The sequence below is a fragment of the Oncorhynchus keta genome, chromosome 34 (assembly GCF_023373465.1).
Source record: "Oncorhynchus keta strain PuntledgeMale-10-30-2019 chromosome 34, Oket_V2, whole genome shotgun sequence".
NCBI classification, from domain to species: Eukaryota; Metazoa; Chordata; class Actinopteri; order Salmoniformes; family Salmonidae; genus Oncorhynchus; species Oncorhynchus keta.
This window is the reverse complement of record NC_068454.1, coordinates 29,790,024-29,816,338: the sequence shown is the minus strand read 5'-3', so window position 1 is coordinate 29,816,338 and position 26,315 is coordinate 29,790,024. Positions and strand designations below refer to the sequence as shown.

Sequence of the window (26,315 nt, the reverse complement as noted above, 5' to 3'; positions counted from 1 at the left end):
AAATACATTTACGATTGGAAATAATATATAAATATGCACACATGTACACATACACACAAAAAAAATATATCGCAACATGTTATTGTTTAACTTGGGTCAAACTTTTCAGGTAGCCTTCCACAATCTTCCCATAATAAGTTGGGTGAATTTTGGCCCATTCCTCCTGACAGAGCTGGTGTAACGGAGTCAGGTTTGTAGGCCTCCTTGCTCGCACACGCTTTTTGAGATCTGCCCACACATTTTCTATGGGAATGAGGTCAGGGCTTTGTGATGGCCACTCCAATACCTTGACTTTGTTGTCCTTAAGCCTTTTCGCCACAACTTTGGAAGTATGCTTGGGGTCATTGTCCATTTGGAAGACCCATTTGCTTTAAGTTCCTGACTGATGTCTTGAGATGTTGCATCAATATATCCACATAATTGTCCTACCTCATGATGCCATCTATTTTGTGAAAGTGCGTTAGCCCCTCCTGCAGCAAAGCACCCCCACAACATGATGCTGCCACCCCTGTGCTTCACAATTGGGATGGTGTTTTTCAGCTTGCAATCCTCCCCCTTTTCCCTCCAAACATAACAATGGTCATTATGGCCAAACAGTTCTATTTTTGTTTCATCAGACCAGAGGACATTTCTCCAAAAAGTATGATCTTTGTCCCCATGTGCAGTTGCAAACCGTAGTCTGCCTTTTTTATGGCGGTATTAGAGCAGTGGCTTCTTCCGTGCTGCGCGGCCTTTCAGGTTATGTTTCCTCCAGCATCTTCACAAGGTCCTTTGCTGTTGTTTTGGGATTGATTCGCAGCAAAGTACATTCATCTCTAGGAGACAGAACACGTATCTGTTGCAGGACTTAAATTCCTCTGTTTTAATACCCAATTCAAATCCAAACACTCTGTCAATTCATAAGGATTTGTATGACCCTTATTTGTATAAAATGGACAGAGCCCAGTCTTAAAGTCAACCAGCAGCTTTTATTCACGAGAGTACTGCTCATTACACATTTTACCACAGGTTATAAACTGAAAATGACGTCATTAGTTTCAGTACTAGCCTGTGTCATCTCCTCTCTAGTACAATGGCTGTATGGTTCTCACATGTCTTTCCCTATTAAGATAATATATGACTGAGCCAAGGTCAGTTTGTGTAGATAAGCCTTCTAGCCAGACTGGCTATAAGTTCATTAATTTCTACCATGGTACAGACAGTCATTATTCTAATTCTTGATTATATTTACACACATTATATTCAGTACTAAGATTAAAAAGAAAATTCATACATATACAGTAACATAATAGTATTCTGATTAGTACATATTCGGTAACATTATAGTATTCTGATTAGTCAGACCTGATTGAAATGTATACATAATTAGTCATCATTGATAAAAAATATTCCCTTAACAGTATCCTTCCTGAGCGGTATGATGGATGCGTGGTCCCATGGTGTTCATACTTGCGCACTATTGTTTGTACAGATGAATGTGGTATCTTCAGGTGTTAGGAAATTGCTTCCAAGGATGAACCAGACTTGTGGTGGAGGTCTACAATTTGGCTGATTCCTTTTGATTTTCCCATGATGTCAAGCAAAGAGGCACTGAGTGTGAAGGTAGGCCTTGAAATACATCCACAGGTACACCTCCAATTGACTCAAATGATGTCAATTAGCCTATCAGAAGCTTCTAAAGCCATGACATAATTTTCTGGAATTTTCCAAGCTGGTTAAAGGCACAGTCAACTTAGTGCATGTAAACTTCTGACCCACTGGAATTGTGATACAATAAATTATAAGTGAAATAATCTGTCTGTAAACAATTGTTGGAAAAATTACTTGTGTCATGCACAAAGTAGATGTCCTAACCGACTTGCCAAACCTATACCTTGTTAACAAGAAATGTGTGAAGTGGTTGAAAAACAAGTTTTAATGACTCTAACCTAAGTGTATGTAAACCTCCGACTTCAACTGTATATAATAGTAGATCATCTGCATACAGTGACACTTTGTGCTTTTCACCAGCTCGGTGGATTCCAGTGAATGATGGTGATACATTTAAGACCAAGGAATGTGGTTCTACCGCAAAAGCAAAAAGGATCGGGGACATAGGGCACCCTTGATGGTCCCTCTGGAGAGGGGTCAGTATTCTGAATGTTGCAAGTTTGCGTGTACACTAGCCGTAGGAGCAGAATAGAGCAGACGTATCCATGAGATGAAATTGGACCCAAAACCAAATCTTCTCAAAATCTTAAATAAATAATCACACTCCACCCGGTCGAAAGCCTTCTCCGCATCAAGAGAAACAACTTTTTGGGGGTCTGGGGAGATAGGAGACAGTATAATTTTCAAAAGCCGTCGTACATTGGAAAACAGTTGTCACCCTTTAATGAAAACCGTTTGATCATCAGATATGAGATCCTGAAGGCAGGGTTCCAACTGACATGCTAATAATTTAACATCAGCGTTCAAAAGTGAAATGGGCCGATATCCACCACATTCCGCCGGATCTTTATCTTTCTTAAGTATACGAGATGGAGGCTTGGGTTAGCGTCGGGGGGAGAGAGCCGTGTGATAACGAGTCGGTGAACATAGACGCCTCACAAGTCCTCAACTGGCAGCTTCATTAAATAGTACCCGCAAAACACCAGTCTTAATGTCAAGTGAAGAGGCGACTCCGGGATGCTGGCCTTCTAGGCAGAGTTGCAAAGAAAAATACATATCTCAGACTGGCCAATAAAAAGAAAATATTAAAATGGGCAAAAGAACAGACACTGGACAGAGGAACTCTGCCTAGAAGGCCAGCATCCCGGAGTCGCCTCTTCACTGTTGACGTTGGGACTGGTGTTTTGCGGGTACTATTTAATGAAGCTGCCATTTGAGGACTTGTGAGACGTCTGTTGCTCAAACTAGACATTAATGTACTTGTCCTCTTGCTCAGTTGTGCACCTGAGCCTCCCACTCCTCTTTCTATTCTGTTAGAGACCGTTTGCGCTGTTCTGTGAAGGGAGTAGTACACAGCGTTGTACGAGATCTTCAGTTTCTTGGCAATTTCTAGCATGGAATAGCATTCATTTCTCAGAACAAGAATAGACTGACAAGTTTCAGAACAAAGGTCTTTGTTTCTGGTGATTTTGAGCCTGTAATCGAACCCACAAATGCTGATGCTTCAGATACTCAATTAGTCTAAAGAAGGCCAGTTTAATTGCTGCTTTAATGAGAACAACAGTTTTCAGCGATGCTAACATAATTGCAAAAGTGTTTTCTAATGATCAATTAGCCTTTTAAAATGGTAAACTTGGATTAGCTAATACAATGTGCCATTGGAACACAGGAGTGATGGTAGCTGATAATGGGCCTCTGTACGCCTATGTAGATATTCCATAACAAATCTGCCATTTCCAGCTACAATAGTCATTTACAACATTAACAATGTCTACACTGTATTTCTGATCAATTTGATGTTATTTTAATGTACAAAAAAATGATATTGTATGTCTGACTGCATATCAATTGGGCTCTTCTTCAATCGATGTCAAAAGCCAGTGGGCCCTTCATTGAGAAACCAATGAAAAATGATACTTTTGATCCCTGCTCTTTTCCACAGAGTTGACTTTTGTACATTGCACTGACTTCTATCTTTAAGCCTGCGTTCCTGGTATCTGCCAGAATGAATTTCCTTTGTACCTCTCCTTCCACTCTGGAAAGGAGCTCCTTGACTCTCTCATGCTTCCATATTTTGCCATTTGTCCAAAGTGAATCAAAGTCTTCTTCTGGTCTTACACACCACATGATTTCCCTAAGGCGAACTAGGCAAGCATAGCCCGGCTTCTTCCCCAAGAAGAAATGGACAACAGGCAACTTTCCATTGAAAACAGATTTCATCTCGTTCCAGTATGATGTCCTCATCTGTGACACATAGATTCCCAACTTCTGAGATGCCACTGGTTGTGGCATGAGGATATGTTGTGGCCACAGCAGAGCTACAGCAATGAAGTGCAATGCTAAACTTTCACCATATGGGATTTGACCTTGAAGAACCTGGCAAAGAAGATCAATGAGGATCTTATACGGGCGAAGGTGTTGAGAATCAGGTTTGACACAGCTTAGCACAACATTGGCATAGATGAAATTGACCATTTCTCTAACGCTCCTTTCAGGATCTTTACTCAGAATGAAGTCATACTGCAGGACAATCTTATGCATGTCACCTGAGGTATCGTTGGAGAGGCAATCCAGAATCCCTGAATGAGTATCAGTTTTTCTACTCTCCAAAAATTGCCTTGCCTTGTGAATTTGGATGCAGATTTTCAGGTTCTTGTTTTTCATTAATTCTGTGGAATCTGTCTTGCAAAAGAGGTCACTGTATCTTTGAAAGCACTGGAAGAGCTCCTGTCGAGTTCTTTCCTCTCGACTGTCTTTCAGGGTGAACCTGGGACCCAAGTTGACATAAAAGCTGTCAAGAAAATCAAAGTGCCTCTTCATGTTATATTTAAGGTTGTACAGAAGATCTTCAAATTCACTGAGAATGTAGTAATATGAGGCATGTTTGTTACGTCTGGAATCATTACTCGCAACATCTTGGATTGTAATTTTGCCAGACAGAACTTCACTCAGAATGTCATGACGGACATTGCCTGAAGAAAACACTGGACATTTTTCCAGTATTTTGATGATGATGACTGCAACCTGAATTTCTCCAAGGCACCCTGCAGTGTTGAAAGGGCTGTTGTCTCTCTTGTTTTGTACTCTCAGAGTAGCCTCCTTCTTTGCAATTTCCTGTGTATCCCTGAAGGCCTCTGTTGCTGACTGGGCCGTTCTAAGATAGCCTTTGAGCCTTTCAGGTTTTATGGAATCTTCTTTGTCACTTTGTATAGCACTCTTTAGCTCATGCTTGATCACTTGTGCAGATGTGTCAGAAATGTAGGAGTTATCTCTGGAAAGATCTTTTGCAATCTTTGCCCAGTCCTTTGCCTCCCTGAAATTCCTTTTCTTCAGGTATTGGTATCTGGCAAGAAGCTGAGAGATGACAGCATCTTTTTCAAAGCGCTTGGCTGCATTGAATAGAACATTTTCTTCAACACCTGGTGTCTCTTTTGCAATATCCTGGATGAGAGGTGAAAATTGAGAATCTTCACCCTTGACTGAGTGATGTCTTTTCACTAACATGGTGTGAACATCCTTCATGAGTTTATCTTTGCCCTGTATGCACTCATAAAGCTTGTCTGTGGTGAGCAGTAGATCAGTGATCTCAGCTTTGGTTACACTGTATGTGGTTGTAAGCTCCTTCAAACAGTGCACGGCCATGCTTGAGTGGATCATTCTCACTGCCTCAAATACAACCTTAGCCTCCTCTGTGCAGCAGGTCACTAGAGTGGAAAACTTCCCAAATCCAGCCTTAACATCAGAGGACCCACTATGTGGCTTGGTCTGGAGGCCAAGAAACTCTTCACAGAGAGAGACTGAGAGTGTTGCACCCTTGCAGTAGACATTCAACAAGACCAGAACAGCAATGAGTTGTGCATGTTTGTGATTTATGTTGAAGCTCTTTAGGGTGTTGCGAGCCACACCCTGTATATACTCGGGTGAAAAGTTCTTCTTCATGATCATGAAAGCGTAGAATGTGTCTGCATTCTTGTAGGTCTTCTCAATCTCCTCCAGTTTTTTCTCGAACTGCCTCTGCTCCATTTCAGAGAGGTTATTGCCAATGAACACAGTGTCTTCAGTTGATTCAGTCTTCTCCCAAGACTCAGCCCTCATGCAATTGAGTAGAATGACCTGCGGGGACCTAGATCCAATGTCCTTCTTGACACATTCCTTCTCAATGAGCTGCTGCAAATCATATGCGTCATCCATCTCCTCAAAGTCATCTAGCATGAGCAACACAGGAATCCGGGAAGATTGTTCTTTTGTCTCATACATCAGTAGCTTGACCACCTGCTCGGCAACAACAACATGATCCGCGGTTCTGTCCCTCAGAACAGCACAACGGAACTTGTCTTTCAGTGCCCATAATATATGCATGGCTAGTGTAGTTCCACCACATCCTGGGACATGCAAAAGTTTGAAGGACACACAAGCTTTTCTCAAAGAGCTCAAAGCTGGTAGGACAGTGTTCATGATGAAGTCAAACTTGTCCCGTTTGATGAATGGCATGGATCCTGGCTGCTCAGAGAAATAGAAGTTCCACCATAACACCTTTCCTCCTTTGTAGAACTTCTCCTGTATGATGGCCTTGTCTTCATTTCCTCCCTCACACTGATTCACACACAGAACATTCAGGATGTCTAGGCTGCCCTCTTCTTTCTTTTTTAACATCACCTTGCTGCCTCCTCCACAGGGTAGGAAACGGCTGGATTTACGGTTGTCTGACCACAGGCTGAGGACGGTGCCGTTAACTTCAGCAAAACTGAGCTCATAGATTGATCTTGCTTTAATGTCTAATCCATAGCGGGATTCAATCAGGTCCCTCCAGCAGGTGAATGCTTCTTCATTTTCACAGATGCAAAGTATTTGCTCTGTTCCTCTGAGCTCCTGCCAGAATGTGCTGAAGGTCTCAAGCAGAGGGTCCATTTTCTCACTCACAGTAGACAGCAATATAAAAATAACCAGGAATCTCTTGTGTGGTAGCACATCTTTCCGACACAGAAATGAAATCACATTTCGTACAGACGCTCCTTTCTCTATTAACCAGTCATCTACATCTGAGGGTCTCTCTCTTTCGATATCCCCATTGCAGAGGATCCAGCTGGTGTTTCGAGTCAGTTTTAGCTTGCTAGCAATGTCCTCGACAGCCTCTGTGATTTTATATTGTACTGGCAAGTGGATATTTATTGTACGCTGGTCTTCAAAGTGCTTCATCAATCCATGTTTTGCCGACTCAGGATCAAAGTCCAAAACAGCAGTTGGGTTTAGTTCAGGAATAAATCCCAGAGATTCCAATTGAACTAAATGTGATTTGTTTGTCACTATCAAATACCGCTCGAAGTGGGACTTGTCTAAGGATTGGGATCCACCTGTTATCATTTCACTTAGTCTGGAGCCCTGGACACTACTTTTAACCACACTAAGGCGATTTTCCTCCGCTTGTTTTCTTAGCAGTGACAGCTGTGGCACATTGTCGAGAAACCTATTGTATTCTTCCTTTGGCTTGGCAAAAGTGGTTATTGCAAGGAGATCCCTGCTGCTGCTGTGATCACGAATGAAGAGTTTTTTCTCCTCTTTCTCTGTTTCTTTGCGTTTGGACTTCCTCTTTGATTTACTTGTATCCAAGCGGAAAACGTGATAATAGTTCTCTTGACAGATCGCAAAGTCTGGCACGATGTCCACTTCTATCACATACTTCTCTGAGGATGTCATATCAGGATTGAGAACCTCAACAAATCGAGGTGGTTTGATGCACATCTTGGCTGTCTGGATATGTCTATACTCAAAATGACCCTCAATGGCTTGTGGCAGAGCATTGACATATGCCTCTTTATCCAGGACGCTAACTCCCAAAACTTGCCCATGAACAAAGTCTGGCTTGTCACCAACTCCAAAATGTATGGTGCCATTAGTGCGGCTATTCATGCAGGCTGCTGCAAATCGAATAACCTCATCAGTGAACTTTTTCATTTTGCTCTCCACAGCTGCCTCTGACATATGGATGTATCCTTTATATTCATGACAGGGTTCGATATAGTCTGATGCACCGGATTCTGTTACATCAAGAACGCTGTTCGCCTTGTATCTGCAGGCATCATGGTGTCGATGAAAAGGGTACGGCTTGCACGGTCTCCCAGACTGATTTGTTGTTGGGCTACTCAACTGCTCTTGCTTAAATTTCAAAAGTTCATCCCGCTTGTGAATGATCAACTTTGCAGGCCCCAGTGTGACACCCACCTCTTGTAAATCAGATTTTTCTAAAAGTAAAAGACTGGGCCCATTAATGTTCTGCCGAAGCAAGATATTTGCAGATTCACCATCCACACAAGCCTCGTTGAGAGCCCATTGTTTCACGTGATGTTTATTCCAATCCTTAATCTCATCTGGCAGGTCAGTTGGTTTGCCTTCCTCTTCATTCTGAAAATAAATAGGCTGATTTGATTGAAATTCATAAGCTGTAAAGATGTTAACAACAAAATCATTCACAATTGAGCAGGTTTACTCAACATTTGTTGGTGTTTTAGCGCATATTCATCTCTACCCACAAGCCAAATATGTGATGTGTATACTACTACTGCAAAGAGTGTGCAAAGCTGTCATCAGGGCAAAGGGTTGCTATTTGAAGAATCTCAAATATAAAACATTTAGATTTGTTTAACACTTTTCTGGTTACTACATGATTCCATTCGTGGTATTTCATAGTTGTGATGTCTTCAATATTATTCTACAATGTAGAAAATAGTCAAAAAAAATACAAATCCTTGAATGACTAGGTGTTCTAAAACGATTTACCGGTAGTGTATATATAGAGTTGAATCAGGAAGTTTACATACACTTTAGCCAAATACATTTAAAACTCAGTTTTTCACAATTTCAGACATTTAATCCTAGTAAAAATTCCCCGTCTTAGGTCAGTTAGGATCACCACTTTATTTTAAGAATGTGAAATGTCAGAATAATAGTAGAGAGAATGATTTATTTCAGCTTTTATTTCTTTCATCACATTCCCAGTGCGTCAGAAGTTTACATACACTCAATTAGTATTTGGGTAGCATTGCCTTTAAATTGTTAAACTTGGGTCAAACGTTTCAGGTAGCCTTCCACAAGCTTCCCACAATAAGTTGGGTGAATTTTGGCCCATTCCTCCTGACAGAGCTGGTGTAACGGAGTCAGGTTTGTAGGCCTCCTTGCTCGCACACGCTTTTTGAGATCTGCCCACACATTTTCTATAGGATTGAGGTCAGGGCTTTGTGATGGCCACTCCAATACCTTGACTTTGTTGTCCTTAAGCCTTTTCGCCACAACTTTGGAAGTATGCTTGGGGTCATTGTCCATTTGGAAGACCCATTTGCGATCAAGCTTTAACTTCCTGACTGATGTCTTGAGATGTTGCTTCAATATATCCACATAATTTTCCTGCCTCATGATGCCATCTATTTTGTGAAGTGCACCTGTCCCTCCTGCAGCAAAGCAACCCCACAACATGATGCCCCCCCCCCCTCGCTTCACGTTTGGGATGCTGTTCTTCGGCTTGCAAGCCTTCCCCCCCTTTCCTCCAAAAAATAACGCTGGTCATTATGGCTTAACAGTTCTATTTTGTTTCATCAGACCAGAGGACATTTCTCCAAAAACTATGATCTTTGTCCCCATGTGCAGTTGCAAACCGTAGTCTGGCTTTTTTATGGCGGTTTTGGAACAGTGGCTTCTTCCTTGCTGAGCAGCTTTTCAGGATATGTCGATATAGGACTCTTTTATTGTGGATATAGATACTCTTGTACCTGTTTCTTCCAGCATCTTCACAAGGTCCTTTGCTGTTGTTCTGGGATTGAATTGCACTTCTCACACCAAAGTACGTTCATCTCTAAGAGACAGAACGCGTCTCCTTCCTGAGCGGTATGACGGCTGCGTGGTCCTATGGTGTTCATACTTGTTTGTATAGATGAACGTGGTACCTTCGGGCGTTTGGAAATTGCTCCCAAGGATGAACCAGACTTGTGGAGGACTACCATTTTTCTTCTGAGGTCTTGGATGATATCTTTTGATTTTTCCATGATGGCAAGCAAAGAGGCACTGAGATTGAAGGTAGGCCTTGAAATACATCCACAGGTACACCTCCTTGACTCAAATGATGTCAATTAGCCTATCAGAAGCTTCTAAAGCCATGACATAATTTTTTTGAATTTTCCAAGCTGGTTAAAGGCACAGTCAACTTAGTGTATGTAAACTTCTGACCCACTGGAATTGTGATACAATAAATTACAAGTGAAATAATCTGTCTGTAAACAATTGTTGGAAAAATTACTTGTGTCATGCACAAAGTAGATGTCCTAACCGACTTGCCAAACCTATACCTTGTTAACAAGAAATTTGTGGAGTGGTTGAAAAACGAGCTTTTTGACTCCAACCTAAGTGTATGTAAACTTCCGACTTCAACTGTATATATTTTATTTGAGAGATATATGTATATACACACATACACTCAGAAAAAAAAGAAACGTCCCTTTTTCAGGACCCTGTCTTTCAAAGATAATTCGTACAAATCCAAATAACTTCACAGATCTTCATTGTAAAGGGTTTAAACACCGTTTCCCATGCTTGTTTAATGAACCATAAACAATTAATGAACATGCACCTGTGGAACGGTCGTTAAGACACTAACAGCTTACAGACGGTAGGCAATTAAGGTCAGTTATGAAAACTTAGGACACTAAAGAGGCCTTTCTACTGACTCTGAAAAACACCAAAGGAAAGATGCCCAGGGTCCCTGCTCATCTGCATGAACGTGCCTTAGGCATGCTGCAAGGAGGCATGAGGACGGCAGATGTGACCAGGGCAATAAATTGCAATATCCATACTGTGAGACGCCTAAGACAGCGCTATAGGGAGACAGGTCGGACAGCTGATCGTCCTCGCAGTGGCAGACCACGTGTAACAACACCTGCACAGGATCGGTACATCCGAACATCACCTGTGGGAAAGGTACAGGATGGCAACAACAACTGGCTGAGTTACACCAGGAACGCACAATCCCTCCATCAATGCTCAAACTGTCCGCAGTAGGCTGAGAGAGGCTGGAGTGAGGGCTTGTAGGCTTGTTCTAAGGCAGGTCCTCACCCGACATCACCGGCAACAACAGCGCCTATGGGCACAAACCCACCGTCGCTGGACCAGACAGGACTGGCAAAAAGTGCTCTTCAATGACGAATCATGGTTTTGTCTCACCAGGGGTAATGGTCGGAATCGCGTTCATCGTCGAAGGAATGAGCGTTACTCCGAGGCCTGTACTCTGGAGCAGGATCGATTTGAAGGTGGAAGGTCCGTCATGGTCTGGGGCGGTGTGTCACAGCATCATCGGACTGAGCTTGTTGTCATTGCAGGCAATCTCAACGCTGTGCGTTACAGGGAAGACATCCTCCTCCCTCATGTGCTACCCTTCCTGCAGACTCATCCTGACATGACCCTCCAGCATGACAATGCCACCAGCCATACTGCTCGTTCTGTGCGTGATTTCCTGTAAAACAGGAATGTCAGTGTTCTGCCATTGCCCGGATCTCAATCCCATTGAGCACGTCTGGGACCTGTTGGATCGGAGGGTGAGGTCTAGGGCCATTCCCGCAGAAATGTTCGGGAACTTGCAGGTGCCTTGGTGGAAGAGTGAGGTAACATCTCACAGCAAGAACTTGCAAATCTGGTGCAGTCCATGAGGGGAAGATGCACTGCAGTACTTAATGCAGCTGGTGGCCACACCAGATACTGACTGTTACTTTTGATTTTGAACCCCCCTTTGTTCAGGGACACATTATTCCATTTCTGTTCATCACATGTCTGTGGAACTTGTTCAGTTTATGTCTCAGTTGTTGAATCTTGTTATGTTCATACAAATATTTACACATGTTAATTAAGTATGCTGAAAATAAACACAGTTGAAAGTGAGAGGAGTTAATTTTTTTCTGACACACACACACACACACACACACACACACACACACACACACACACACACACACACACACACACACACACACACACACACACACACACACACACACACACACACACACACACACACACACACACACACACACACATTCAAAAGTTTAGGGTCACTTAGAAATGTCCTTGTTTTCAAAAGAAAAGCAAAAAAAAGCAGATGCCTCACAAGTCCTCAACTGGCAGCTTCATTAAATAGTACCCGCAAAACACCAGTCTCAATTTTAACAGTGAAGAGGCGACTCCGAGATGCTGGCCTTCTTGGCAGAGTTGCAAAGAAAAAGCCATATCTCAGACTGGCCAATAGAAAGAAAAGATTAAGATGGGCAAAAGAACACTGGACAGAGGAACTCTGCCTAGAAGGCCAGCATCCCGGAGTCGCCTCTTCACTGTTGACGCTGAGACTGGTGTTTTGCAGGTACTATTTAATGAAGCTACCAGTTGAGGTCTTGTGAGGCATCTGTTTCTCAAACTAGACTCTCTAATATACTTGTCCTCTTGCTCAGTTGTGCACCGGGGACTCCCACTCCTCTTTCTATTCTGGTTAAAGCCAGTTTGCGCTATTCTGTGAAGGGAGTAGTTCACAGCGTTGTACGAGATCTTCAGTTTCTTTGCAATTTCTCAGACACAATAGCCTTCATTCCTCAGAACAAGAATAGACTGACGAGTTTCAGAAGAAAGTACGTTGTTTCTGGCCATTTTGAGCCTGTAATCGAACCCACAAATGCTCATTCTCCAGATACTCAACTAGTCTAAAGAAGGCCAATTTTATTGTTGCTTTAATCAGAACAACAGTTTTCAACTGTGCAAACATAATTGCAAAAGTGTTTTCTAATGATCAATTAGCCTTTTAAAATGATAAACTTGGATTAGCTAACACAACGTGCCATTGGAACACAGGAGTGATGGTTGCTGATAATGGGCCTCTGTACGCCTATGTAGATAATCCATCAAAAATCTTCCGTTTCCAGCTACAATAGTCATTTACAACATTAAACATTTCTACACTGTATTTCTGATCCATTTGATGTGATTTTAATGGACAAAAAATGTGCCTTGCTTTCAAAAACAAGGAAATTTCTAATTGACCCCAAACTTTTGAACAGTAGTGTATATATACAGTACCAGTCCAAAGTTTGTACACCTACTCATTCAAGGTTTTTTCTTTATTTTGTTACTATTTTCTAGAATAATAGTGATGACATCAAAACTATGAAATAACACACATGGAATCATGTAGTAAACAGAAAAGTGTTAAGCTGGTACAGTAAATATTATTCTTATTTTTGTTATCAATTAGATGATAAATACCTCCATTTGGACTTGTTCAGCCTTACTGAAATCCTTTGGATCCTTGTCTGTGAACTGGTTTCTCAGTCAAACTGATGGAAAAATTGAAAAATAGTTTAGTACATGAAATGCAATATAGTCAGTCACCCATTGAATAAGCCAGAGAGAAATACCATGAAACAAAAAACGTGATTTACCACTTTGTTTTCTGTTTTCACCATTTCCGCATAAATGCTGTGTTGCTGTGTAGCTGCAACATGCTGTAAACATAAAACCAGGAAGGGTAGATTATATTATTGTGAAACTGTAAGGATACCACCACAAACATTCTAACCAAGGTGTGGCGCACTCGCTGATCCAATCGCTTTAATGCCCCTCATTACAGACACAATCAGTTTCAATGAATATATTAAATCATGAAGTGAAACAAAAGTGAAATGAAGCAATTCAGTTTGGATTCAGTCTCTGAATGCTTACTATATAGCAGCCACTCTGTATAAGGCAAGATGTGGTTGTGAAAATCAGGTTGGTTCAGGAGAGAATAGACAAAACCGCAAATGTAAGTCTGATTAAAAAAATGCATTACTTTTACCATGTCATTTCTAAGTACCAAGTAAATACCATGTAACATAAATACAATCTTAACTGCTGTTCAGTAGTCATTTCAATTAAGATTAATTGATTCTTGAAAAATATAATTTAGGCCCATGTAAACAAACTGCCTTCTTGTTCAAATGTGTGTAAACATGTTGATCTCATGGGCTGTCTGTCATTGCAACCATACCAGCTCTCTCTGTCAATTTGAGAGTGGTTACATTTCTCCAGACCCATTTCTCACTTTTATAGCAAGTGTGGCAGGGCTGCATCTTGGCTGAAACACGAACTAAGAGTGTTGAGAATTTAATTATTTAACTAAGAGTGTTGAGGCTTTACATGTTTAAAAAGTATTGTAGGCCACCACTTTTCTTATAGTTTAGGCTTTATATGTTAGGCTTCTCAAGTTTAATATGCATCATGTCATTGATTTTCATAATGCACGAAAATCGGTTCAAACAGGCGTTTTAATGGCATTAACTCTAGAAATGTATGTAATATCCGGATAATGTATAGCCTAACTGCAAGAGGTGTTCGATTCTTCAGACTGAACATATTTTACAATGTAAAACGTTGTCTATGTAGCCTATAACGTTATGTAAAACTGCAAACTTACCTTTCATTATTATAGCTTTCCTGACAGCAACATGAAATAGTTTTCCGGTCTCACTGGTAAGCAGAAACGACGGTCGGTGTGGAAATTGTTCGATTTGGTCGAAAGAGAATAAACCTAAGAATGCGGAAGATGGGGACCGTGGTCTGTAGGCAATTTGGCAAGCTTTCGACTTCGCTGAAATATGGTGTAAATAATAGCCAGTCTTTCCAAACCAATTAAATTGAACACTAGTATAGAAATATTATAGATTTTCAAAGACTTGGTTGAAATATGTATTTTAAACGAGTATGTGTTATACTGAAAAAAATGGCATGCCGAGGTGAGCTTTAGCTGTCCGTCTCTTCTGGAAAAATTGTATTCCCTTCCTTCGACTTCCTCAATTCGGCGCGTTTCAGTTGAAACGAAACTTAATTTGAGGTGTATTTTACTAGTAAAAGTGGCTTCCCCAATCTCCTTATCTTCTGTGCTACATCTGTTCTACTGACCTGAAAATAATGGATATGCACTGTTGATGTAGTGCTGTATTGAGTTTTATCCCCTGTTCTCTACACAAATTATATGAAAATCCAGACTAGGGATCTACTTTGCAAACATACAGTAACAGTCAAATGTTTGGACACACCTACTCATTCAAAGGTTTTTCTTTATTTGGACTATTTTCTACATTACAGAATAATAGTAAATACATCACAACTAAGAAATAACATGGGATCATGTAGTAACCAAAAAAGTATATGGAAAGGGCCTCCCGAATGGCGCAGTGGTCTAAAGCTGTGCCACTAGAGAACCTGGTTCGAATCCAGTTCTCTGTTGCAGCCATCCACGACTGGGAGACCCATGTGGGGGTGCACTATTGGCCCAGCATTGCCCGGGTTAGGGCAGTGTTTGGCTGGCAGGGATGTTCCTGTCCCATCGCACACTAGTGACTCCAGTGGTGGGCCGGGCGCAATGCACACTGACATGGTCGCTAAGTGTATGGTGCTTCCTCCAACACATTGGTACGGCTGGCTTCCGGGTTAAGCGGGTGTTGTGTCAAAAAGCAGTGTGGCTTGGCTGGGTTGTGTTTCGGAGGATGCACGGCTCTCGACGTTCGCCTCTCCTGAGTCTGTACAGCAGTTTCAGAGATGGGACAGATTCTTCAAATAGCCACCCTTTGCCTTGATGACAGCTTTGCACACTCAGCATTCTCTCAACCAGCTTCACCTGGAATGCTTTTCCAACAGTCTTAAAGTTCCCACATATTCTGAGCATTTGTTGGCTGCTTTTCCTTCACTCTGCAGTCCAACTCATCCCAAACCATCTCAATTCGGTTGAAGTCAGGTGATTGTGGCGGCCAGGCAATCTGATGCAGCACTCTCCTTCTTGGTCAAATAGCCTTTACACAGCCTCGAGGTGTGTTGGGCCATTGTTCTGTTAAAAAACAAATGATAATCCCACTAAGAGCAAACCAGATGGGATGGCGTATTGCTGCAGAATGCTGTGGTAGCCATGTTGGTTAAGTGTGCCTTGAATTCTAAATAAATCACTGACAATGTCACCATTAACCCCACACCATTACACCAACTCCTCCATGCTTTACGGTTGGAACCGTACATGCGGAGATCATCCGTTCACCACTCTGCATCTCACAAAGACAGTGGTTGGAACCAAAAATTGCAAATTTGGACTCATCAGACCAAAGAACAGATTTCCACCGGTCTAATGTCCATTGCTCGTGTTTCTTTGACCAAGCAAGTCTCTTCTTCTTATTGGTGTCATTTAGAAGAGGTTTCTTTGCAGCAATTTGACTATGAAGTCCTGGTTCACATAGTCTCTTCTGAACAGTTGATGTTGAGATGTGTCTGTCACTTGAACTCTGCATTTATTTGGGCTGCAATTTCTGAGGCTGGTAACTCTAATGAACTTATCATATGTAGCAGAGGTAACTCTGGGTCTTCTTTCCCTGTGGCGGTCCTCATGAGGGCCAGTTTCATCATAGCGTTTGATGGTTTTTGCAACTGCACTTGAAGAAACTTTAAAAGTTCTTGAAATGTTACATATTGACTGACCTTCATCACTTAAAGTAATGATGGACTGTCATTTCTATTTGCTAATTTGAGCTGTTCTTGCCATCATATGCACTTGGTCTTTTACCAAATAGGGGCTTCTTCTGTATACTACCCCTACCTTGTCACAACACAACTGATTGGCTCAAAGAAATTCCACAACCTTTAACAAGGAACACCTGTTAATTATATAAGATGGCGCCAAAGAACATGGCTGATGTTTTACATTCTCCCATTCAATTGTTCAATTGTGCAATTTTGTAATTTTTTTTGCATATTTTCTTCTTCTTGCACTGCACTGTTGTTAAGGGCTTGTAAGTAAGCATTTCATGGTAAAGTCTACACTTGTTGTATTCGGCGCATGTGGCTAATAAAGTTTGATTGGAATTTAAAATCATTCCAGGTGACTACCTCATGAAGCTGGTTGAGAGAATGCCAAGAATGTGCAAAGCTGTCATCAAGGCTACTTTGAAGAATCTCAAATATAAAATGTATTTTGATTTTGATTTTGATTTGTTTCACACTTTTTTTGGTTAGTACATGATTCTATGTGTTATTTCATAGTTTTGATGTCTTCAATATTATTATACAATGTATAAAATAGTTAAAATAAAGAAAAACCCTGGAATGAGTAGGTGTGTCCAAACTTTTGACTGGTACTGTACAACCTTGGTATATGCTGATATATTTCACTCATGCTGAAAGCTCAGACCTTTATTTGCAGACCATTCTTACCCTCCACATTCTCACATCAGGCCAACACTCAATGTCTTGCTACTGTATGGCTAAACATTTTTCGATATTTTCCCCAAGCAAGTACCATAATAAATATATGACCGACTCTCCAGATAGAACGCCATTCTCCAGACAGAACGTCTGTAGAATCTCAGGTATCTCCCAAATTAACCCTGTATCTTTTATTTGCCTCAGGTTTTAGTATATGTTATTTTGGTTTAATCATATATGTAGGCTACTATGGCCTTTCTGCATTTGATAGGCAGATTCTGTATTTTCAACAATGCAAGAAGACACATTGATGCAGTGACTAAAGTCGAAGAACTAGTTTATCATGGTGACATGAGGATTTGTCAAATATGTCACAGTATCCAACATTGGTGCTCCAGTTTACCCATAGTACAGCATAAGATTGCAGGTAGTGATCAACTGTTCTATGTGGTCCCATTGAATGAAGTGAGTCAAATCTAACTTGTACATTTACAAAAACAGAGCACAATAATGCTGGCATCGGAGGCATCATGCTCTCTTTGAATAAGGACGCACTGCCCAAGTCTGACAGATGATGGCGCCTCAAGCACAAGAGGGGACTAACAGGTACCCTAAAAGAAGAAGTTACTTTTTTTTGTAGCAGGTTAGGAGAATTTAGGCATACGGTTAGGAGAATGAACGTAGCAGGTTAGAATAATTAGGTTAAGACTAGGAAAAGGGTTAGGGTTTAGGGATACCGAAAATGCTCTCCTAAACTGCTAGGAAAATCACTTCCAGTCATCGTTGTATCCAAGTGCCATGAAAAGAGTGTGCCCCTTATACGCAAGGTCCAACCATAGAGATAGAGGAATCATATTTATATCTGTGCCATTGTAACGTCTGTGACAGCATGAGCAACACCATTGAGGCTACAACCTATAGCAATCCCCACACAATTGACTACTTTAACATGGTGGGTGATGGCAATGCCCAATAGCAATGGCAATGTCAATGCTAAAACAAGTTATATCCATGAAGAGTCCTCTATCTATCTCTATGGGTCCAAGAGAAATTCAAACACCCTTTTCATGCCACTTCGATACAGCTACAACCGGAAGTAACTTTTTTGTAGCATGTTATAGGAGAATTAGGTTAAGGTTAGGAAATGGGTTAGTGACAAAATGCTCTCGTAACCTGCAAGGAAAACCACTTCAGGTCATGGCTGTATCGGTGTGGCATGAAAATAGTTTGTCCTGTTTTGTGTGAGTGTTCAAAAAGGATTGTATATGCATTATTTATTTTGCGTTTTACAAGAAGTAAGTCACCTATGACAAGTAACTACTCATCAATACAAATAAACGATAACTGTAAGTGCCCTCGGTCATTACTGAACCAAGATATTTCTAGACCAAAATGAAGTACTACTGAGAGCCAATCTCCCAAATATGGACGATAAATAGTTGGGAGGGTGGTAAGACTTTTGATGGTAGCCTGAGTGACTCAAAGATGTCGTGTCCTGATGATTAGCAGGTATTTGGAGTCCATACATTACAGTGGCAGATGGCTGCAATCGGAGAAGCTCATGGGAGGTGACATGTCCCTTTGCATGCTGGGACATTGTAGATTGTGGCAGACTTTTGAGGTCTGCAGGGTCACTGCACAGAAGATGGTGGCTGATCAGACACAAAGAGATACAAAAGCCAGATGTCCTAAGCGTTTGCACCAATAGGGACAAATCACCTGTTAAATTCACATTTGAAATAGATTCAAACGTAGGGGAAAGCTTAGTAAATCTGGCCCATATTCTTCTACCTGTGTCCACTTTCCTCTTCTCAGTACCTGACTGGATGAATGACAGACAGGCGTGTGATTGATCCTTCTGGGAACCGTGTCACCTGCTAGCTCTCCCTGTTTATGAAGGTCTGGAGACACCTGCTTAATGTGGATGTGGTGGTAATGGCCAATGATGTAAGTATGTATGTCTATGGTCATGACTGAGGTCTCCCTCATGCTCAGGGGATTGAGAGCTGCCAGAATGATATTATGATGACAAACGTATCTCTTTATGACAGTATTCTCTGGGTCAGGGTTTCCCAAAGTTGGTCCAGGGGTGGGGGGGTGTTAGGCTGTGGGAGTCTGAATCAGAGTACTTAACATACGGTAGAGCTATTATTTAAGATTCCTCTAGATTTAACAAAATTACAACAAAAAATAGTTTGGGGTTTGTCAGTCCTTATTTCATTGACATCCTATTGAATTGTTATCAGATTTTCTAGCAGCATGACTCCTGAGATATTGTATTATTTAGGGTAATTTCTTGTTTGTGACAGACTGTTCCGTTTCCGAGATTTGTTCTAGGGTCTAAAACAAAGACGTCCACCTGCGTTTTACAATATCTGCCACTGAAAAACGACACATCACAGCAGCTCTAAAGCATTCCGGAGATGCCCCAGCTCCTCTTACACCAGCCAAACTCACAGATCTTCATCTGACATTAGGTTGAGCTATCTATATGGTGAGGCCTGGTGGATGTCAGTACATAGCATTAACGCCATAGCACGTTGGTTACCCAGAGTTCATGTTCTGGGTTCTAGTGGACAGGGGTGAGTGGCCAAACTTAAAGGAATCCACACCATGTCATGGGCTGAGGGTCAGGAGGTTAGAAGTAAGGGGTCAGAGGTTAGAGGTGAATCCACTGGAGCTGGTTGAAGACTGGGATGTGAGGGGTGGCATGTTGCTGCAGAGTCCTAGAGATAGTCATGGTTGGGGCTCCAAGGGTGAAAAGAGTCTCTACAGTTCAGTCATTGCATTCTATGCTCCCATGTGATTTATTTAACAATGTTTTGACCACTCAGGTCTTCATCAGGTCCAAGGGTCATGCCCCATGCAGGGCCACAGAGTGTGACATTATGCCCCCTGTTCTGTGTTTATTTCTGTCAGCCCCTGAGGGCCGGGTGGTGGGGGGGCTAGGAATGTGGGGATAGTATGCTTCAGAGAGTAATTTCTCACGTGGAAAGGGAACACATATACATACTGTCCATGATGATAATGGCTGATATTTTTGTAAAACATGTGATCTACAATGACTGATCTTAGCTTCACATGCTTATTCTTTGAAATGTTTGATTGGATGTTCTATATGTCTTTTTCAGAGATACTTGGTGTCTGTATCTACTCTTTGTAACTCATGGATTGTATCGGAACAAAACCCAATCTGCTTTTTCCTCCAGTTTGGAATTTTAAAAGGAACCATTCTACTCCTTCACCACTAGAGGGCATATCACAGCTATTCTACAGTGAAGTACGCCGAGCACTCAAATTGGCCTGAGCTGTTGTTGAGTGAAAGAACCATTTTCCCTTCTACACACTTTTTCTCAGACATTGTTTGCCATCCTGCTGAAAGTTTTTACATGCAGGATTGAAAGGCGTGTGTGTGTTCTCTCAAGGGCCAAGCCATGAAAATGACCCTGATCGTCTTGCACCATTTCTGCCATAAACTGCAGCTGTCCGCTCAGTGTTAAAACATTTCTGCATGGCTGTCTGGCTGAACGAATGGCTGACTGGCTGGCTGAAAATAGGAAGAATAACTATTTAATTCTGGGATTTTCCCTGGAGACGGTTTGTTTATTTTCTTGCACTCTCATATATTTTTTGTTACAGTGATTTAGAGGACATTTAATACAACACTGTTCTCATGGCAGTCTTCTTGAATTTTTTTATCCTAATTGATTGAAATATTGCATTTTTATGTTTGTAATATGCAGCATTTGTAGAATAATTACTTACAGAAAATGTCCCAAATCATGTTTTATTCCACATTACAGAGTGCATGCACTGTTCACTCAGTTGTAAATTCAAATAAAGTCCAGGCCAGTTTCCCACAACCCTTCAGTCACCCAGAGAGGAGCCAGCAACACAATGCTCCTCAAATGCTCTTAAAATACATGACCTCATTGACCTCTTTGAATTATAACCGCTAGGATTGGCCCTGGCTGTAGCACAATATGAGACTTGTGATTGTGTTTTAATTCTAATGGCAAGCGAAAAGATGGCTTCCTCCAAAAGAGAGAGGGGAGCTGAGATGGGTGGATTTATGGGCCTTGTCCTGGCCGCCGGCCTCACATCCTCTCTGATCTGCTTTTACTCTGACGACCCCTGACCTCCAGAGTCATTAGAATGCTCTCTGAATGGTCCCATTGGCCCTCAGCCCATCTCACACTCACTCACTGCTTGTTTTTCGAATCAAATTACTATATTTAACAGGGACACTAGCCGCTGAGCCGCCTGGCCGGGCCAACTCCATCTAAACACACATCTGTTTGAAATTGTGACTGGCAATTATTTTATGTCATGTGCAAGTTTATTTTTGTCCCCCCCACTCACTTTTGTTTGTTGTTGTTTGTTTTTCAGTAAATGTCTCTTTCTCTGCATTGCTAATGGCCAAAACCCAGTAGGGATTCTGGGTCCTGGAACTGTGCTGTCACAAAGGTTAGTGGCAGGGCCGGACTACTGCATTTGGGGCACCAGGGCACCGACCTCCCAACCACCCTCAGCTAACTTACTGCATTTCAAGAGAAAATGTTTTAATTCAATGCTTTTTTTCTATGTGGCAAATATTTTTTGGTTTGTTTTATAGGTCATCTCATGCTTCTGTTCCCATTTTTCCATGAGGCTGAGATAAATGTTTTCAGTTTTAAAGAAAATGTACTGCTATTCTACACATTTCCCTGCGTGCCTGTTCGGTAATCCGGCCCTGGCTAGTGGTGTGGCCGGAAAGAGGAAAATGGAAAACCACAGTAAGGTTTTTAATTCTGAAATACAAAGCAGGCAGATTTTTTATTCTATTCAGAGTGAGAGAGCAGGATTTTCAGACTGTCACTAAGTCAGAGAGAGCTCTGTCTGTATCGCTGCCAGATCATAATTTTGTCTTCATTTTGTCTGTCTGTTATCCATGGATTTTATAACGTGGTCTGGTGGGAGAGGAGATGTATAGACTACACTGATATGAAATTAAATGTTTTATTGGTTTAGTCCACGTATGTGATTTACTAGCCTGACGACTCACACAAAATTATTTGCTACATACTTTAGTCCAAGACTGCCATCATTGAAGTCCTTTGTGGTGACGATGGGCGACTGAATCATCTCTAACCAGAGTATCAAAACCAATGACGCGTTTTTAATCCGCCGCTTTACCCATGTGTGATCTGGCTCTGGCCCACAACCCATTGGTGTCTGCACCAATCAGACAGCCCAGAATGTGTTCTCATTCAGTGAAGGGTCAGGGAGGTGCTAAGATCCAAACTCATTGCAGACAAGAAACTAATGTCCGTAGGCTTGCCGTAGCATTTGGCCAGTGCAAGGAGCCTGGGTAGCCAGGCAAGTGATTTACTAGGATAAGGAGAGGCTGTATTCTTCTTGTATCTCATATTTATTGACTGTTGGCTGATACCAACTACAGATAGTATTAAGCAATAAGTGTTAACATGTGAGCATGTGTATGTGTGCTGCGCACATGCTCACTCTGTGACAGAACATCCCTCACATTCTTTCTGCCCCACAGTTGGATCACATTTAAAGGACAATCACTCCAGTTATGTCCTAACCTCATTTATTCTTCTTCCAGCTGGCTTTACACCAGAAACCCCTTTGTCCTCCGAGACCTTGTTCTAACAGTGTACTTAAGGGACAGCCCAGGCCAGGCCAATGTTCTCACAATATCCTCTGGTTATCCAGTGATAAAGATGTCTTCCACAGATGTCTTTAGTCAATGGTTGATAGGGCCGAAGAGAGTGGTGGAAGAGGCCAATATTCCTGGATCTGGGGATCACATTCCCTCTGCAACAACTGGCCCCATAATTGCCACAGAATATAATGGGCGTCTTCATGACCATTAAACTGGCCTATGATTAGTGGCTAAAACCCATAGCAATCATGGTGGATTTTTTCAAGAATGATTGGTTTGTCAAAAATATTTCACTTTATTTGTTTGACAACATACAGTGCACTCAGAAAGTATTCAAACCCCTTGCCTTTTTACACATTTTTGTTACGTTACAGCCTTAATCTAGAATTGATTACATATTAGTTTCATATTAGAAATGTTTGCACATTTATTACAAATAAAAAACAGAAATACCTTATTTATGTAAGTATTCAAACCCTTTGCTATGATACTCAAAATTGAGCTCAGGTGCATCCTGTTTCCAGTGATCATCCTTGAGATGTTTTTACAACTTAATTTGAGTCAACCTGTGGTAAATTAAATTGATTGGACATGATTTGGAAAGGCACACACCTATCTATATAAGGTCCCACAGTTGACAGTGCATTTCAGAGCAAAAACCAAGCCATGAGATCGAAGGAATTGTCAGAGAGCTCCGAGACAGGATTGTGTCAAGGCACAGATCTGGGCAAACCTAGCAATCGGGGGAGAAGGGCCTTGGTCAGGGAGGTGACCAAGAACCCAATGGTCACTCTGACAAAGCTCCAGAGTTCCTGATGGGAGAACCTTCCAGAAGGACAACCATCTCTGCAGCACTCCACCAATGAGGCCTTTATGGTAGAGTGGCAGGACGGAGGCCACTCCTCAGTATTAGGTACATGACAGCCCGCTTGGAGTTTGCCAAAAGGCATCTAAAGGACTCAGACCATGAGAAACAAGATTCTCTGGTCTGATGAAACCAAGATTGAACTCTTTGGCCTGAATGCCAAGCGTCACATCTGGCGGAAACCTGGCACCATCCCTACGCTGAAGTATGGTGGTGGCAGCATAATTCTGTGGAGATGTTTTTCAGCAGCAGGGACTGGGAGTAGTCAGGATCGAGGGAAAGATGAACGGAGTAGGGTACAGAGAGATTCTTGATGAAAACCTGCTCCAGAGTGCTCAGGACCTCAGACTGGGGCGAAGTTTCACCTTCCAACAGGACAACAGCCCTAATCACACAGGAAGGACAACATAGGATTAGTTTTGGGACAAGTCTCAATGTCCTTGAGTGGCCCAGCCAGAGCCCGGACTTGAACCCAATTGAAAATCTCTGGAGAGACCTGAAAATACACTCCCCATCCAGCTATGCTCCCGATCCAACCTGACAGAGCTTGTGAGGATCTGCAGAGAAGAATGGGATAAACTCCCCAAATAAAGGTGTGCCAAGCTTGTAGCATCATATCCAAGACGTGAGTCTGTAATCGCTGCCAAAGGTGCTTCTGAATACTTATGTAAATGTGATATTTCAATTTCTAAAAACATGTTTTTGCTTTGTCATTGTGGGATTTTGTGTTTAGATTGATGAGGTGGAAAAAACAATTTAATCAATTTTAGAATACGGCTGTATAACAAACAAACAAAATGTGGAAAAAGTCAAGGGGTCTGAATACTTATCGAATGCACTGTACTTATGCTTGTGGTTTGCTTATAAGATTCCTGGATAAAATAGTCAATCATTGTTTGCAAATGATAATATTCATATGTTTATGATAAATGTGTTGTTTAACATGAGAGTCAGGTTTAACTGTGAGGACTAAATTCACTAACAAGGATGTCCAGGGGAATGCACAGTACCACAGTGATAGCCACCAGAGTCTCTAGCTAGTGATAATGCCAGTCCAGTCCAACTGTTTTGGCCCTGCACCCCCACCCATGTTGATGTGACGTGTGAGAATCCTTTCCCACCTAAAATGGAAGGTTTTGACATGTTGCTAGTGCTAAAAGCCCAGATATTGGTGTGGGGTTTAGCACTATGCTTAAATTACACTAGTAAGTGTCTCTCTCCATCCCTATGGGCAGAATGACTGAGGGTATTGTACATGTTCTGGGGGGCTAGTAGCAAGTAGCACAGGTCGACATAAGAATCAACACTTAAAGTGTAACTTGAATTGCCTTTCTACTGCTGATTTTATGAATTTATTGATTTGTTTTTTTCAGTGCTATTTCAGTGTCTTGGGCATCTAGATGAAATAATGATCAGTGTCATTACTGTGTATTAATCAGAGCTTGTTTTATGTTGTCTTAATAAACTCCCAAGTGCAACAGAGTCACTTAGGCAGATGGAGGGATATTGAACAACAGATGCTGATTTGCAAAGGGCCATATCATGAATAATTACAGGTGGATTATACAGTGACATCCGACTGGGAATACACTGGTTGAATCAATGTTGTTTCCACGTCATTTAAATGAAATGACGTTGAACCAATGTGGAATCGACATGTAATTAACGTCTGTGCCCAGTGGGATCTACGGTTCGAGTGCCACGGTGGTAGACCTCTTTAGCTTTGTTAGCATGTCTGTGTGTAAGGAAAGATAAAACATTTTAAAGTAGTAAAACGAGCTGTCTCTATTTGCAGTTATCTGTTTGCTGTTCATATTTTATTTGTTCATCAATTGTGTGTACATTTTCATTCTGACATGTATGAGCAAAGTGAAAAAGAAAAAGGACTAGTGAACACTTTTACCCAACATAGGCACTACACTGGAGAATACCAAACAAGTGTCTTCCTTGAGTTCCCTGAAAACTGATTGGTTGTGAAATAACATGGCTGTCTTGGGGTATACTGATTGCTCCTGCTAGAGCTGTTGGTACAGAGATGGGTTTCCTGTTCCTGTGTGAGGGCAGGAGGGCATGCAGGCAGGCGGGCGCTCTGGGCGGATAGGCCTGTCAGCGCTGTCAGCATCGCACCACAGCTGGGTGGGTTCAAATACTATTTGTCATCATTTCAAATACATTAGCTGGGCTTGATTGATCTTGCCTGTCGCAATGGATAAAATACAATAGTCGCAAAAGTACAAACTCCACCCACCTGGCACTCCAGACAGGCTAAATAAAACACTCAAAGTATTTGAAAGATTTCAAATAGTATTTGAACCCATGTCTGCATCGCACCACAGCTGGGAAACCTCACTGCTCTACTCTGCTGTACAGCTGGAGTCCATTTTAGGTAAATGTGAACTGCTGGCCACAGCACAGCGTTTTATTTAGCATTCCTTGTAAAGCCACGCTGGTGTAGAACTGATGAGCACACGAATGCGGAGAAGCACGCACACACAAACACATTGTTTTATAACTTCATAATTAACTGTGTATTTGTTAGGGCGCATGCAAGTGGTTTGAAAGAATGACCTTCCTAACTTTCACAAGAATAATACTCTCATATAAACTGGAAGCAAAACCACAAGGCCATGTAAAATGGTTTCTACTATTTTATCACCGGCCATATAAGGGGTTATGTTTTGCTAGTAGCTAGCAAAATCATCTGCTTTTCTTTTCTGGGGTGTCTTAGTTGTCTGCACATGTAGCTTGTTAAAGTGAATATCAATAGAAACATCTTCAAGACACCTCAGGCGATCACGATCTAAAATGCCTTCTGAACAAACCCCCAGGCGTCGAGCCTCAGCTAGCTCAGCTAGCTCTCTGACACTCAGTAAAATTTTAATTACGGAGAAG

General features: G+C 41.7%; 1 protein-coding gene and 1 long non-coding RNA gene across 3 annotated transcripts; one reads left to right on the top strand and one right to left on the bottom strand.

Moving 5' to 3' along the window:
* Positions 1–948: 948 nt before the first annotated feature.
* LOC118366900 (sterile alpha motif domain-containing protein 9-like) lies at positions 949–14,579 on the bottom strand. Of its 2 annotated transcripts, none has more exons than XM_052493578.1 (4): positions 14,123–14,579; positions 13,110–13,172; positions 12,934–13,004; positions 949–8,064 (listed from the first exon to the last, which is right to left on the bottom strand). In XM_052493578.1, the coding sequence occupies exons 3-4, from the start codon at positions 12,937–12,939 to the stop codon at positions 3,511–3,513; spliced, it is 4,560 nt and encodes a 1,519-aa protein (XP_052349538.1). In that variant the 5' UTR covers positions 12,940–13,004; positions 13,110–13,172; positions 14,123–14,579; the 3' UTR covers positions 949–3,510. The 2 variants fall into 2 exon arrangements, with proteins under 2 accessions (XP_052349538.1, XP_052349539.1); XM_052493579.1 differs by having other exon boundaries at positions 949–8,049.
* LOC118366901 (uncharacterized) lies at positions 13,303–25,159 on the top strand. Its single transcript, XR_004822048.2, has 4 exons — positions 13,303–13,471; positions 17,395–17,499; positions 18,709–18,840; positions 20,025–25,159. It is a non-coding gene; the product is annotated as an uncharacterized LOC118366901 (long non-coding RNA).
* Positions 25,160–26,315: the final 1,156 nt, after the last annotated feature.